This window comes from Erigeron canadensis, chromosome 8 (genome assembly GCF_010389155.1).
Source record: "Erigeron canadensis isolate Cc75 chromosome 8, C_canadensis_v1, whole genome shotgun sequence".
Lineage (NCBI taxonomy): Eukaryota > Viridiplantae > Streptophyta > Magnoliopsida > Asterales > Asteraceae > Erigeron > Erigeron canadensis.
In genome coordinates this window covers 37,621,809-37,636,758 of record NC_057768.1, presented here as the reverse complement: position 1 = coordinate 37,636,758, position 14,950 = coordinate 37,621,809, and the positions used below count along the sequence as shown (strand labels likewise).

General features: G+C 32.2%; 3 protein-coding genes and 1 long non-coding RNA gene across 6 annotated transcripts; 2 read left to right on the top strand and 2 right to left on the bottom strand.

The window, feature by feature from the left end:
* LOC122580411 lies at window positions 1–550 on the top strand. Its single transcript, XM_043752677.1, has one exon. It carries the CDS (start codon window positions 311–313, stop codon window positions 527–529), a length of 219 nt encoding a protein of 72 aa, XP_043608612.1. The 5' UTR covers window positions 1–310; the 3' UTR covers window positions 530–550.
* A 3,170-nt stretch (window positions 551–3,720) lies between these two features.
* On the bottom strand, window positions 3,721–4,243 carry LOC122580057. The gene has a single exon (XM_043752328.1). It carries the CDS (start codon window positions 4,054–4,056, stop codon window positions 3,847–3,849), a length of 210 nt encoding a protein of 69 aa, XP_043608263.1. The 5' UTR covers window positions 4,057–4,243; the 3' UTR covers window positions 3,721–3,846.
* Window positions 4,244–5,246: 1,003 nt separating this feature from the next.
* On the top strand, window positions 5,247–8,147 carry LOC122579467. 3 transcript variants are annotated; one of them, XR_006320652.1, is made up of 6 exons: window positions 5,285–5,579; window positions 5,671–5,756; window positions 6,245–6,293; window positions 6,626–6,759; window positions 6,869–6,995; window positions 7,595–8,147. It is a non-coding gene; the product is annotated as an uncharacterized LOC122579467 (long non-coding RNA). The 3 variants fall into 3 exon arrangements; XR_006320650.1 differs by having other exon boundaries at window positions 5,247–5,579; window positions 6,245–6,759; XR_006320651.1 differs by lacking the exon at window positions 6,245–6,293 and having other exon boundaries at window positions 5,292–5,579.
* Window positions 8,148–8,728: 581 nt separating this feature from the next.
* On the bottom strand, window positions 8,729–12,137 carry LOC122610766 (protein FAR1-RELATED SEQUENCE 5-like). Its single transcript, XM_043783724.1, has 4 exons — window positions 12,057–12,137; window positions 10,497–11,383; window positions 9,734–10,026; window positions 8,729–9,609 (listed from the first exon to the last, which is right to left on the bottom strand). The coding sequence occupies exons 1-4, from the start codon at window positions 12,135–12,137 to the stop codon at window positions 8,729–8,731; spliced, it is 2,142 nt and encodes a 713-aa protein (XP_043639659.1).
* Window positions 12,138–14,950: the final 2,813 nt, after the last annotated feature.

The window sequence follows — 14,950 nt, the reverse complement described above, 5'->3', positions numbered from 1 at the left end:
TAACAAGGAAATCTCAACCACATTCTTTCCTACTCTAAAAGCAATTTATGGAAAAAAAAAAGGTACATATATGTATATACATTATCTTTCTGTTATTGTAATCTGATGGTGGAATAAAAAGAAGGTTGCTAGCTACTTAGATAAAAGCTTTGCTGATGTCCCCCATTACCCCTTATAAAACATACTTAGCTTAGCTTCATCTCCCTATCTAGCTAGCTAGCTTCCTCGCTAAGTAAATATATATACTCATCACGTACTCGGTCCCTTGTACTACTTAATTAGTTGCATATAATTAATTAGTAGAAGAAGAATGAACCCGATACATATAGATTTGGGGCCGGCGGTGGTAGCAGTGGCTATGTTCATACTATTGTCACCGGGGTTGCTATTCCAGATGCCAGCACGGACCAGGGTGATAGAGTTTGGAAACATGTACACAAGTGCCATATCCATTCTTATCCATGCGGTTCTGTATTTTGCCATTTATACCATCTTGGTTGTAACTTTCGGTATTCACATACATACTTAAATTGACCATCATTATTATTCATGCTTTTCTTCAATTGCGCCCTCGTATATATTTGTATGTAACTATATATATATATATATATGCTTTTCTTAAGATACTCATATTAGCTTTTCAATTCAAACATTAGTATCTAATTTATAGTAGCTAGGCTACTGCTTGATTACACCTTTTGAAATATGGTTATGATAATTTGTGTAGTGATCAAATTCATGGTCTCGGTTAGTCGGTTAGGAGCAAGGGTGTAATGCCAATGTCTTGGCAAATTGGCAAGTTTTGAATCAATAGGAGTGTGCCATGTGTAATTGTAAACTTTTTGCCAATTCTTACCGCATCTTGCCAAATTTGATGGTGTAGTTGTCAAAACAAGTCAAATCTAGCCAAAAAAAAAAAGACAAACAATAAAAAACAAAAAAAAGTGAATCTTTGCTTTGTAATTTTCTTGCCAATGCTTGCAACAATCGGCCAATTCTAACCGATCCTATTTGCCAAAAAGAGCCAAAATACTTTGCCAATGCACATGCTATAGCTGGCCAAATTACCAAAACTTGCCAAAAGAATTTGCCGATGAAATTAACCGATTACACCCTTGCCCCTTATATGTTTCACGTACACTATAATAGATTGAATGTGTAATTAATCTAGCTGTATTTAACTTCTTTTATCGGCTTATTTGTTTTTGTCATAGTATTGTAAGTGTGATTGGTACAATTAATTCTATATGAACGTACACAAAAATACACATCTATCAACATTTTTAAAGTTGCTTGACGTGTGCTTAAGTGCTTTAATTTGCTTGATTATACTTAATTTATTGTAATAAAAAGAACGTAATTGATTCACAAATTACAGAAAAGATATAGACTCAATATGTGCCTGCCTGCTAAGTTAGCTGGTTAGGAGCAAACTCTATTTAATAGAGGCCATAACAAGTAGTTATCGTTGATAACCTTAATTAATTAAGCAGTAATTAGCTTCTCATCATGCTAAGTTAGCTGGTTCGATCAGCCTGTATTGAAAAGGACCATATATTTTTTTAAAAAATTTGACTCATGAACCGGCGCATGTAACCCTGAGTTTTTTTTTTACAATTAACCTTTATAGCGATACAAATTAATTTTGGTGTGAATTAAACTTGATCGACTGTGATGACGAAGGTTGATAGTGATACTTAGTAGTGGGTTCAGAAGATAAGATCCTTTTTCTTTCTAAAAACACGCTAATCATCGGAATCTTTAATTAGGAATTCTAAAAGTAGTAAGTTAGTAGATACAATTATTATATGGTATTGTAAATATCCAAATCTACAACAAATTTTTGCCATCCGCAACCATGCACGTTTTACACAGTTATACACTGTGCAGTATAATATGTACGTTTGTTGTATATGACAAAAATTTAATGTAGATATATCATTCCCCTTTATATTGGGAACAAACTATCAAAGTCCGATGTAAACAATGGGAGGGGTTAACAAAATCGTTTGTCCGGGATTGTTGAATCCAGATTATGAGGCTGTTTGATAAGGGGCTTTTAGAGACCTTTAAAAGCTTAAAAGTTTGAGTTTTAAAAATAAGTCTTTTTTTAAATGGCAGCTATCTCCTCTTTGGATATGTATTTGAAATAAAAAACTTTCATCATCAAAAAGCTTTTAAAAGCACTTAAAAATCTTTAATATAAAAACTAATGTAAAAAACTTCAAATAATATATATCATGCACAATATGTTTAGAAACCGTTAACAGATATTCGAATAGTATATAAGCAAATTTTGTTTAGATTATATCTTATCTATCCATTATGTTATAAATTTATGTATAGTCAAATGTATTCAATAAATTCTATACTTGTCCTTTCTAACTGACCAATTACATATTAACCAAATTATATAAGCAATTCACAAAGTGAACCAGCCTCTACAAGATCTAAACACATCTCGAAGTTGCGATTGCACATATATGATTGGGTGTGAATAAGTGGAGCAAAAGACGCACAGTAAAAAAACTTTTATATATACAAGTAATTATATGGATGACAACGTGCAAGAAAAAAACTCGTAACCCGAGGATACTCATTTGTCATGGACGATAGATTTTAATAAATTTTATCCGTAGATACGATACGAATATAAATACGCAACCATTAAACAAAAGTAGTCTAAGCTTAGAAACCGTTACCAATATATTATTTGAATATTGAAACAAACTAGTCTAAGCTTTTAGTAGTTAACTCTGATTTTAAAAACACTCCCACACGTACAACGTACAAGTATTAAACAGCTAGTTTGTTTGGTGAAGACGATTCTTCAAATTTTGGCATCCAATTAGACAAAAGTAAAAAAAAAAATTGAGGGGTCTTGGTTCAAATTTCATCACATTTGATGACAAGAACTTCGTAATGGTGTACCCATCTACACATAAAAAAACATACCGTATAAGGCATTACTGAACCTGATATGACGTATCAAAATTGACGGTGTTAGCCATTTATCCGATCCGAATCTAAAAAAAAAATAAAAGAAACACTCCCTCCGTCCCATATTAAGTGTCCAAGTTTGACTTTTTGAGTATTTTTCTTTCAACTTTGACCGTAAGTATTTTTCTTTGTGTTATATAACACTTGATATGACATATATGAATTGATTGAGTTTTAAATGTAGTTTTCATTGGTATAACTCTCATCAATTAATATATAACACAAAAAAGGATATTTACGATCAAAGTCGGGAGAGAAAGACTTGACCAGTCAAAATAGGACAATTAAAATGGGACGAAGGGAGTATATATTATTCCTATTATAACATGAAGAAAGAAGTATAAAGCTTTCAAATAATGATAATAATAAGATAATAAAAGATATGATTAATCTTATTAATATAATAGATGAAGCCATGTGCAAAATAAAAAGACAAGATTAAAAAAGAAAATTAATGGATACCACATATCATCTTCTTAATTAAATAATTAAAATTTTAGGTATAATTTTCCTAATAATAATACTGACTTTCCAGCTTTCATCTTTTGATAAAATTATTATTCGGTGCGTAAAATGCATTTCAGAATGTAGAAGTAGAAAGTAAAAAGAAAAGGAATCGATCATCCACAATGTTCTAGACTAATGGTCACAGTAAAATCTACTCCATTATGCAATAATAAAAATAATACTTAAATAAATAAAAACAACACAGATCTAATCTAGCAGAAACAAAAAAAGAAACATATTATTAATTAAGACTAGGAATACAATCAGTAGTTCAGTACTAGAAAAAACTAAAATATTATTACAGATCAACTTTAAGAAAGAAAAGAACAAGAAGAAGAATTAGCCGGTGTAGATATGGACATGGACAGCAAGGATGAGAATGGAATAGATGGTGAAAAAGATGAGAGTGTGAACAGCGATGGCTTTGCCGTTTGTTTTCATGCTTCCAAACTCAACTTGTTTTCCGTTTCCAGGCAGCTGGAATAAAAGCCCCGGTTGCAACAGTATAAACAGTATCACCCCTACTAGTACCGGCCCCCAATCTGCCATTTCTTTTTATATCTTTTTATTTCTTTTCAAAACAAAGCTAAAATAGTATGCGGTGCTAGACAGACAGAGAGAGAAAGAGAGAGAGAATAATTTGGGTGTAGATTGTAGAATGAAGGAAGTGGAAGGGGTGGGTGGGCCTGAGTTGCATTTCTATAGAGATGTGTCATGTGTGTACTAGTGTATTGTGTCTGTGTGTCTGGCGTGTGCTCAAACCTTAAGAAATGTTATTTCTAAAACAAAATTTTGACATCTACAAAGAACGTATTGATTTTTATGCATCAAATATAACTACATGATGTAGGTATTATTGTAGATGGTAAAAATGTGTTGTAGAAATATCATTTCTCATTTCTAATTACCAAACATATACGAATCGAATTAACTAATAAATTTCTATTAATCGCCGTGTTTTTGTGCGAATTAGTAGGAATTTTTCATCACTAGATATTGGAAATAGTCATTTTTACATCGAAAGAGCTCCGTAGCGCGGACCCGGTTAAAAAAATATATGTTAGACGTCTCACTGTCAAATCGTGACGCAAAGTTTCAAATAAAATTCACCTTTCAACTAAAAAAAACTAATAAACTTTTTTTTTTTTAAAGTTCATTTACAATGGTTTTATACATATTCTTTTCATTTTACCTTTAACTTCACAGTGTTATATGGTAATGTGTTATATGGTAATTGTGAATATAATATTGTCCCTCATTAACCTTTGATAGATAACCTCTCAAAAATTATTATTTTCATATTATTTGTAAAATAAATTAATAATGGATTCCATAAATTATATAATTAAAGTATTAAGTTATACTCATAAGAAGTTTTTCATCTAAATTTTAACATAAAATAATATCATATTCACCTTCTCTCATGTTGTATACTAGTGCCTAGATGCACGGACAACCTAAACTTTTTACGTAAATTGTATAAATCTTTGTGTACACAACTTAAAATCTCCCCTTTCATACTAAAGGAGAGATATCGAGTGACATCACATTTATGTGTTGTTGATCACAGAGCGTTGCCACATCGGAAATATGATGTCAAGTGCTAGGTAGTTTTAGGTGTATTTAGTGTGTGTGGGGTCATATTTGGAAGGAGAAAGAGAAGTGGTGAGAGTACTATGTCAAGCAGAGGGAGTGAGAGGGTTGTTTGGGCGGGACTTGTTTTTCAAATAAAGTTGGACGGGAGACTGTATGGGTAGGATTTGTGTAAATTGAATCTTAACTTCTTTTGGAAGCTTTTTATTCTCAGACCCACAAAAGTATTTCTCTCTCCATTTTTTTCCACATCTATTGATTTCATAGATTTGATAAACAAAAGAAAGAAAGAAAAAAAAATCTGATCCTCTATTTCCATATCCATCTGAACTCTATCTATCTGATAGATCTGAATTGTTGAAGACTAAAGCCAAATCTGGTTTCAAAGAAGGATTGTCATGGAAAAACCAAAGTGGGTTTGAATACTATTTTAGATTTTCACTCCTGGAAACAGACTATCTCGATGAGGAAATAACAAGGTACAAAATCATTGTTAATCAAATTGGGTTTTAATTCTACTTTTGATTTTGATTTCAGAAAGCTTGAAGATTTATTGACTTGAGTTTTCAGGGGATATATATTTGTAGGTTTGATGATATCATTCATATATGAATGATGACGATATAAAGTGTTTTTAAAAAGGAAAAATTCACCAGGTACCTTCTTTGTTGTATTGTTCTTAAAAAATTGGTTATATGATGTTTTAGTTTTCATTTATGGAATTATTATATAGTGTTTATCAAAAAAGCTAGGAAAAAAGTTATACTTTCATCTATGTTATGTTTTATATGTAAGAAGAAACAATAAGGGGAAATATAGAATGTGTTTGTCATCCGCTGCTACTACTATTACAAGTAAGTAATTTTACCACATTAACTATCCATTATAACATGTATGTGTCTAATGCATCTTTCTGGTATGCATCTTTATACATAGCACATTGTGAATCATTAAAGGCTTTTTAAATTACAAAAAATGTATAGGTCGAAGCTAATATTTGGTGTCACATTAACTATCCATAATCCATTATAACTATCCATTCTATTATGTATTCTGGATTGGCATATAATGAGTAAGAGGAGTTTGTGGATATATGAGTATATTGTTGTTGATATTTATCACAAACTCCCTGTTTATTTTTTAGATCATGGATCAACATATACAAGGAGTTGTCAACCTTATTGATCTTGCTGGTAGTGAACACCTTTCTTAAAGTGGATCGACTCGGAACGACTAAAAGTGACATTTTATACTACAAGTGACATTTTATACAATGTGATAACTTATAAAGATAATAAAGTGTTTGGCAGGACTGGATCTCTATTGGACTGAATCTTGACACAAAAGGCTTAATTATTAATAATCCATTTACTTTTTGTTTATAAGTTTGCTTTTTAACCCATATAATCTATTTACTATGTGATATAGTTGCAGCTACAATCATTTGCTTTACTAGAACATGAGAACAGCATGAAAGGCACAACAGATAACAATATTTATATTTATGTTTGTTTTTGGGCTTAAGGTTAGCGGTGCAGCTTATAAACTTGAACAACGGACCAAATTTGTTTCATAGAGACTGCCCAGAAGGAACCGAGGAAAAAGGGAATCGTTCTTACGTTGAAAAAGTCAGCAGCCAACCCATATGGAAAAACCAAGGTCTAATATTCTGGTCGTATATCTATAATATAAGTATGTGTTCAAGTCAATATAAATAATGTTTTTTGCCTTGAGTAACGATGTGAGAATGCCTTTTTTATTGTGATAGGTCAAGAAATTTTGATATATGTCAAGATGATTTGAGTAGCAAATGGGGAAAAGGGAAGTTGGTTATCAGCAACAAGAACGCTTTAAGCCCATATGTATCTACCAAATAAAAAGTGCTCTCTATTCAGGTCTGTTTTTTACTTCATTTATTATAGTATTATACTCGTACCACTCTTCCTGTTTCTTATTAAAGTTGTTTTGGTATAATATTCCTGTTTCTTATTAAAGTTGTTTTGGTATAATATTAAGACTGTCACTATATAAATTAGGTTTTATATATTTTTGTGTTAGGAGTTTCAGATCTAGATTGATATAAGGTCTTAAGCTGCATGGTTTTCATGATATATTTTGGGAAATAATTTGATTCATATAGAGGATTAGTTATAAGCTACATGGTCAATACGGGGGTTTAGATACATGGTGGTTTATAGAGGTAGCAAGCATAAGTTGTTCAAGTGGGTTAGGTAATGGATCTCAAACAGAGTTTTTGGAAGAGTTTCATCAAGTTAACGTTTTTAATGTTGGTATTGTATTAGATGCGAGAATGTTATATTGTGTTGGTAATTTTATCAAGTATAATGAAAGATCTTGTGAATTCTTTAGTATGTATTTCTAAAAATACTTATAACCCGTCAACAGTTGATGGCTCGAGCCATTTAGGCTCAAGCTTTTGTTACCTTTGCTTGTGAACCCGCTCATCTAATTTAATCACTAATGGCTATTGCAGGTTATTATTGGGTCAGCCACAGTTCGTGGGGGGTTTAAGCTGGGGCTTTCAAGATTGGTGATACTACTGGTACACTCAATTATATTATGCACAACAAACTGTATATACGGGCTAAAAGGGGTTTGGGAACTTAAGTTAAGAACACAACTCAAATTGTTGAATGGGTAGAATGTTGTCCATATTTAAAACAGACGATAAGAACACAACTCAAATGGTCGAATGGGTCAGAAAGTCGCCCATATCTCATGTTTATAAATTGTTACATATAGCAATAATGCAGCTAATGTTTTGGACAAGAATAGAAAGGCAATCAAAGGTGACCCTAAGGAAGAACAGAAAAAGGGGCGATGCATTTGACATGGTGTTGGCTTTCTTGATTCTACAATAGTCCTTAATCCAGGTCTTTGGAAAAGATTCTTTAAAGAAGACATTTTGATTGGGAGAAGAGGTGGGCAATTGCTGTTTGTTGGCACTACTGTTGGTTTGTTAAGTTTGAGATATTGGCTTCTTTAAGTAAATACTTTTGAATTGATGGCAGTTAGTTTGAACATAATTTTATGTTTTGATGGTGCTTTGATTTTGATTGGGGGCTTGATAATTAGACCCATAAAAAAAATCATTTGTACTCAAAATTCAACCTTTGACTAACTTTTCATAGTGATTAGTAACTTTTACTAATTTTTTAGTTAGATATAATAAAAAGTAATGATTATGTTTTTTTAAAGTAATGATTATGTTTTTATTAATGTTTAACCAAAATTAATATTTTAATGTTTCATTTTTTTTCCATAATTTATGTATCAACATGATAACATAAAAATATAAAAATGTAAGGTTTATTTTAATCTCTAATAATAACAAGATAAAAGTACAAACACTAAAATAATTAACAAAATGCAAAGGTTTATTTTAAATTTCTAGTAATAAAATAATAAAAGTACAAAAACACTAACTTAATTAATCAAATATATTAATAACACCACTCTCACGACGACAAAGACTGATATATAGATCTAGACGCGACCTATACATGATTTCCCATCCGGCTGCACACGGACCATGGTGAAATGTCCAATATGGCGTGATAACAGGCATTGGGTACTCGCCTTGTAACTCCACCATGACAAAATGTGATTATCCATTTACAAGGGCAATTGCAAGAGCTCTGTGATGTTCAACATCTTCCGGACCACACCAAAACGGAAAAATCGTCGTACTGCCTCTCTTGTCTAAAGAATGGACGATCACACCAAGCTTATTAGCAATTAAAACACCTGCCTCGGGCATTTTCATCCAATGTTCCGGTGGACAAGGGGAACCACAGAAACACAAGTCTTGATACATTGAATTTATATCGATAACGAAAATCCTGGAGTATAAATCATATCGATTTTGCAACTCTTCTCTCATTTGTTGCCGAATGTACTCATAAAAATTGTCTTCATTAAGTCCAAGACCAACAGCTAATGCTCGATATCCACAGTTTCCATCACCGAAAATATTTTGTATATTCGTAATGTATGGATGAAACACTTGTGGAATATCGTCCATTAAATTTGAACCACACTTTAGTGGCGCTTTATTTAAGTCCAACATGTGTGGACCCTGAAACTCATATGGGACCTCGTTCAAATCTATATTTGGCTCCTTGTTCAAGTCAAATTCAAATGTATTTTGTCTGGCAGGCTCCCTAATCGGCTCAACAAAATCGGGCATGGTTGAACAACTAAATCTCTTTGAACAAAACTCGGTACGCTTTTTTTGTTGCGATTTCTTTGGTCGTCCACGAGTTTTATTTTGAACTCGAGGTTCCCGAATGTCAGTTGTATCTGGACTGAAAATATTCATCAACTTTCTTAACCAACTTTTTTTCCCAACTTTGGACTGCTTGTTGTAGTTTTCTTTAAAATGTTGCAGTACATCATCACAGCTAACATCGTCTTTTTGCGTAGATGATAGTGAAAGATCTAGCTTCCTCCAAAAAATGTCAATCGAATCCAAAGTAATATATTGACCTATATTTATATATAATTAAGTATTACTTCATTTAAAATTTTGTAATAAATAGTTTAAAATAATAAATTGCATGTAAATGAGAGTACTTATGTGAACTTATATGCATTGAAAGTTCGCACGCACATGGTAACCCATAAGCAGTGCGAAGTCGACAACCACAGTCTCCCTTATCCTTCCATCGCTTACGATCCTCAAGAACTTTTTTGAGAGCTTCATTTGAAACAAAACCACGCAAAAGTTTGAAACATCGTAGATTATGCTTATGAATGCGAACGACTCTACTATTTTCCAAGCTTTCTTTGATTAATGTTAGTTGCGACTTCACGATTTCGTCAATACAACCTAGAAGTCTATCCAAACTACATTTTGCATTCTTGTCCATATATATCTTTAGCTTTGCATGTTGGCTCTCTACCCTATTAGTTGTGTTATTTCCAAAGTTAAGATGTTGATCAATCCAAACAGACACAAACATTTCCTTGTATTTGTTTAACCAACTTTTATTTATATAATTTAAAACTCCTGAAATTCAAAATAAACTTGTAAGATATATATATATATATATATATATATATTATGTATATATAAATAAATCATATATATCAAATAGAAATGTAAATATAGTAGACATACGTGGATAATTGATCAACAATGACTCAAATTTGTTATAATTGTGTGTGTAGGATTCCAACGTTGTAGATTTTATTAGTAGCTTCCATAACGAAAAAAATTCTTCCCAATCATGTAATGACTTAAAATATTGCCTACACCTTCCAATTATATTCTGCTCAATATGCCACCTATAAAGTAAATTTAAATTTTATTTTAGTAAGTATAATAAAATAAATAAATAAAACTAATAAAAGTAAATAAAATAATGTGGTACCTGCAAAGTAATTGAGTGGCATCGGGAAAAACTTCATTGCATGCATTCACTAGTGCCATCTCCTTATCTGTAACTATAACCCGTGGGAGCATGCACTCGTCTAGTGTCAGTTTTAGACAATCTAAGACCCATTTATAGTTAGCTGTCTTTTCGCTATGGATAAAAGCAAAAGCTATTGAAAATGTATTGCTGGTTGAAGTTACGCCAACAATCTCAACGAAAGGCATATTATAAGGGTTTGTTTTGTACGTGGCATCGATAATCAACACATGTGGAAATGCACGCCAGATATCAAATGATGTTGGATGAACGAAAAATAAATTATCCAACTCATTTGACTCAGTTGTAGTAAATTCGTATACATAATTGTTAGAATGCAATAGGGACATGAGAACCTGCATTTGAGATTTTTCACCATACTCAACCATGCGAATTTTATTGCGTGCGTTGTAAATAGTCCTGGGAGTAGATGCATTACTTAAATTTCGCTTCTTAAGTAGCGATAGAATATTACGTGGTGGCACATGCATCCTTGTTAAATCTGCAACATAATTAAATTCATCCGCGGAAAGTCGCTTTGCATATGGATGACCCTCCATAAACAATATAGGTCGATGGTTGTGTTCATCACATATCACCCTTAAGATCCAACAATCATATTCATCTGAATATCTTCCTTCTAATTCGAATGGACAATTAGTTTTCCTGGTGCCAGTATCTTTACTTGAATCCTTATATTGATATTTGCCGCCAAGTTGACATTTGAGTACAACCCTATACACGAAACCACAAGGTCTTGGATTCGACCTTTTTGTTACAATGACAACACCAAGTGAGTATGCCAACTTTTGTACCCAATCGACTAATTCTTCACGAGATCCGAACACCTACAAACGAGTTTATATGTGTTACTTTTAAATTACAGTAAACTTAAAAACAATTATTATAATAACAAATGCTTTATTAATAAAAAATCCATGTAAACATATGAAATAATGATAATAAATGCATATAATAATAAAAGATTTACAATAACAAAACTAAAACATAAAGTAATAAAAATAAGAATAAATTTTTTTGATAAAAGTTATACCTCATTAGTGACAAATTCGGGTGTTCTAATAAAAAAAATCATCTTCACCACTTGAATCATATTCGGTAGAACCTGACATCTAAAGAAAACAATATAGTATAAGTTATTGTAAAGATTATAACAATAGTATAATATCTACAAAGATAAGAAGTGTACATATTTAAAATAATATTTTGATTGATGTTAGCTAAAACAAATATATGTCTAAAATAATGTTAGATAGATTAAAAAAAAAAATTAATAAAGTTTAACCCCCTAAAGAAAGGGCTTCCACGTCTATATAAAAACTTCCCATTCCCCATATAAATTTTTTTTTTTGAAAGGCTCCCCATATAAATTTTAACCTACAAAAATTGCACTTTCATTCTGAAAAGAAAAAGGCTGTCATTCCACCCCTAAAACAAAAATAAAAATTGCACTTTTATTTCTCCCCTAAAAAAAGCCTCCACCCCTCTCCCCCAAAAAACCCTTCGGCTGCCACACTCTTTCTCCCCCAACTCCGGCAGCCACCCTCTTTCTCTCCCAACTCCGGCCCGTTCTCTCACCATTGGCGCCCCTTTATTTTCTCTCCCTTTTCAGATCCAGCGATTGGTGGTGGTTAAGTTTAGATCTGAAAGGGCTGACGGTTTAGATCTGAAAGTGGCGGCGGTTGGTGGTTGTTGCTAAAAGTTGCGGTTGTTCGATCTGAAAAAGGGTGGCGGTTTAGATTTGAAAGTTGCGGTGGTTGGTGGCGGTTGCTAAAGTGGTGGCGGTTAGATCTGATAAGGGGTGACGGTATTGATTTGAAAGTGGCGGCGGTTGGTGGTGGTTGCTGAAAGTGGCGGCGGTTGGTGGTGGTTGTTGAAAGTGGCGGTGGTTGAGGGTGGCAGGAGGTGGTCGAGACAGGTGGTTTTCGGAAAATATGTATTTATATATATATATAAAGATCAAGTTTTATATTGCTGGAAAATAGTTCCTTGCCGGAATTTTCCCCGGGAAATTTACGTTTCTTTTGTTTTTGCCGGAAAAAGGTTGCTTGCCGAAATTGTCGCCGGAAAACAGATGCCTGACGGAATTTGGTTACTGCTAATGTGTTTTGTGAAAATGCTAGTTTTAATTAACTATTTATAATGTATCTGATTTGTTGGTTAGTCTATGTATTTAATCTCATTTTCTAACTGTATTGTATTGTTTCAAAATCTCAATTAAATTATATCTCTTTTTAAACAAAATCATGTTTTCCACAATTTGACTGCCTAGGATAAACTATAATGTTTAAATTTTAAAGTTTCTAACTGTATTTTATTCTTTCAAAATTACTATTTTTTCTAAACAGGTATTATAAATAAAATGTTTTGTATTTAATAAAATTGAAAAAGTAAAAAATGTGACATTAATAATTTAGAAAACAAAAACCTACAAAAGCAAAAAGTTGTCAGAATATTTTAAATTAAATTAAAAAAAATAATAATTGACTTTTGGGTACAAATAACACCCCTTTTGATTGGGCCTTTATTCTTTAAGTTTAAATATATTGGTTTGAGTGGAAAGAACTCCTTTCTATGGCAAATGGTTTTTCTTGGAGAATTTTGGTTTGTTTTTGTTGATTTGACTTGTAAAAGTCAATGGCAATGGGGCAGAGATTTTTTATTTATAATAGCCAAAAGCCAATACAAATTGTTGGGCAGGTTTGACTTGTGATGTCAAACTAAGGAAATTGCTTGTGCTTTTTTGATATTTAGAGTTGACTCCCATTTGGAAGGATTAAGATATCTTAAGTATTTTTCTTTCTGGAAATGGTTTTTAAAATATGGAGATTTATTTCATTTTATTAGAAGTCCAGTTTAAATTCTGGAAGTCAATGGTTCATAGCAGTTGGTATTTTTATGGAGATCAAAAGTTTGTTTAGTATTTCGTGTTACTGTATGGATAAAATGAATATTGTTAAATATATTTTAGGAGGTATCGGAGAATATGGAGTGTTATGGCAAGACTTTTTAGAATCAGTCATTGAAATAGCCTGATTTTTTTGTAGAGTTGACTTTTTTGGTTATAGTCTTTTTGAATAGAATTATGGGGGGAAGTTTATTAGATCACAATTTCAGAACTTCTTGCAAATTTTTTGATTAAGATAGTAATTATGTAAGTATTAGGTCTCATTAATCGCTAATTTCTATCTAAGAGAGTACTATTTTTCACATTTTTTATTTTATATTAGTTACTAAAAACCGATTTTTGTAAACTTACCTGCGTTTTACGCGGGATAAAAATCTAGTATATATCATAAAGCAAAGTATGTCACAACTTAATGGATTAGTAATCAATTCACTGTACAAGCCAAAATACTAATACTATTAACATTTACCTAACCTATTAATTTACTAACCAGTCATGCAAATTACAATATATTAGAACAAACTGGCTTATTCAGAAGGTTAATTTACTTGAAAGCTAAAAGTATTGTTTCACAAAAAAAAAAAAAAAAAAAAAAAAAAAAAAAAAAAAAAACTTCCTGTTATATACAAACTTTGAACAAAAACGTCAACATCAAGAACATCCATGTGAATACATTTTTTGACATTGAGAACCTTGCCTTCAATAATGTCACATTTAGACGTGAAATCCCTCCATCCATAGATAAGCCATGACAACATCTGTTTGATCCTCTGTAGCGTGCATATACGTAATATGTCGCAGGACAACCATAAATTCCAAAGCACCATTTTTAATGTCAAAAAATGAACTTATTAAATGAACTGATTGATGTGTAATCAGGCGAAAGTAGACAAAGCACCATTTTTACCTCAGGTCAACATCTGTTTGATCCTCCGTAATGTGCATATATGTTATTAGGCGAAAGTAGTCCAAGGACCAGTCCAAGATACACATGAGCTGATTTCAGGTTGGGCAGTGAACTGATATCTGGACCAGGTAGGCCTGTCCAAGGAGGGTAAGACTGGCCGAGCTTCATTAGACCGGGTGGTCAGGCCAAGGACGGAACTCAGTTTCCAAGCACAAACTTATAATTTTAATGCAAAGCATGCACCACTTTAAAATTTTGGAAAGAACGATGTCATGCAATGAATCTTGTAAAACCAAATATTCAAGACAATCATCACTTGACCTGACTTTGAAACATCACACGTGTATAGTGTAAAAATAAAGTACTGTGGTGTAAGCAAGTGAAACCGTACAAAGGAATAAGTAGAGCAAGCTCAATTCACATTGCATGTATGATAAGAATTAGATTGTTAAGATAAAAAAAAAATAGCTAACCATAGTTACATGCCCATTATCAAAAGAGCTCATTGTGTTTTCCATCCTAATGTTCAAGTTCCATCTGAGGGGACATCAAAAATGTTTCTGCTAGCATTTTAAGATT

Bases quoted from the DNA above. Each gene is read 5' to 3' on its own strand.
- LOC122580411 (XM_043752677.1), top strand. From the start codon at position 311: ATGAACCCGATACATATAGATTTGGGGCCGGCGGTGGTAGCAGTGGCT.
- LOC122610766 (XM_043783724.1), bottom strand. From the start codon at position 12,137: ATGGTGAGAGAACGGGCCGGAGTTGGGAGAGAAAGAGGGTGGCTGCCG. The intron at 11,384-12,056 runs GTTTTTTGGGGG...ACTCGTTTGTAG, and splicing joins AAGAGTGTGGCAGCCGAAGG to GTGTTCGGATCTCGTGAAGA. The intron at 9,610-9,733 runs GTGCGTGCGAAC...ATATAAATATAG, and splicing joins CACTGCTTATGGGTTACCAT to GTCAATATATTACTTTGGAT.
- LOC122580057 (XM_043752328.1), bottom strand. From the start codon at position 4,056: ATGGCAGATTGGGGGCCGGTACTAGTAGGGGTGATACTGTTTATACTG.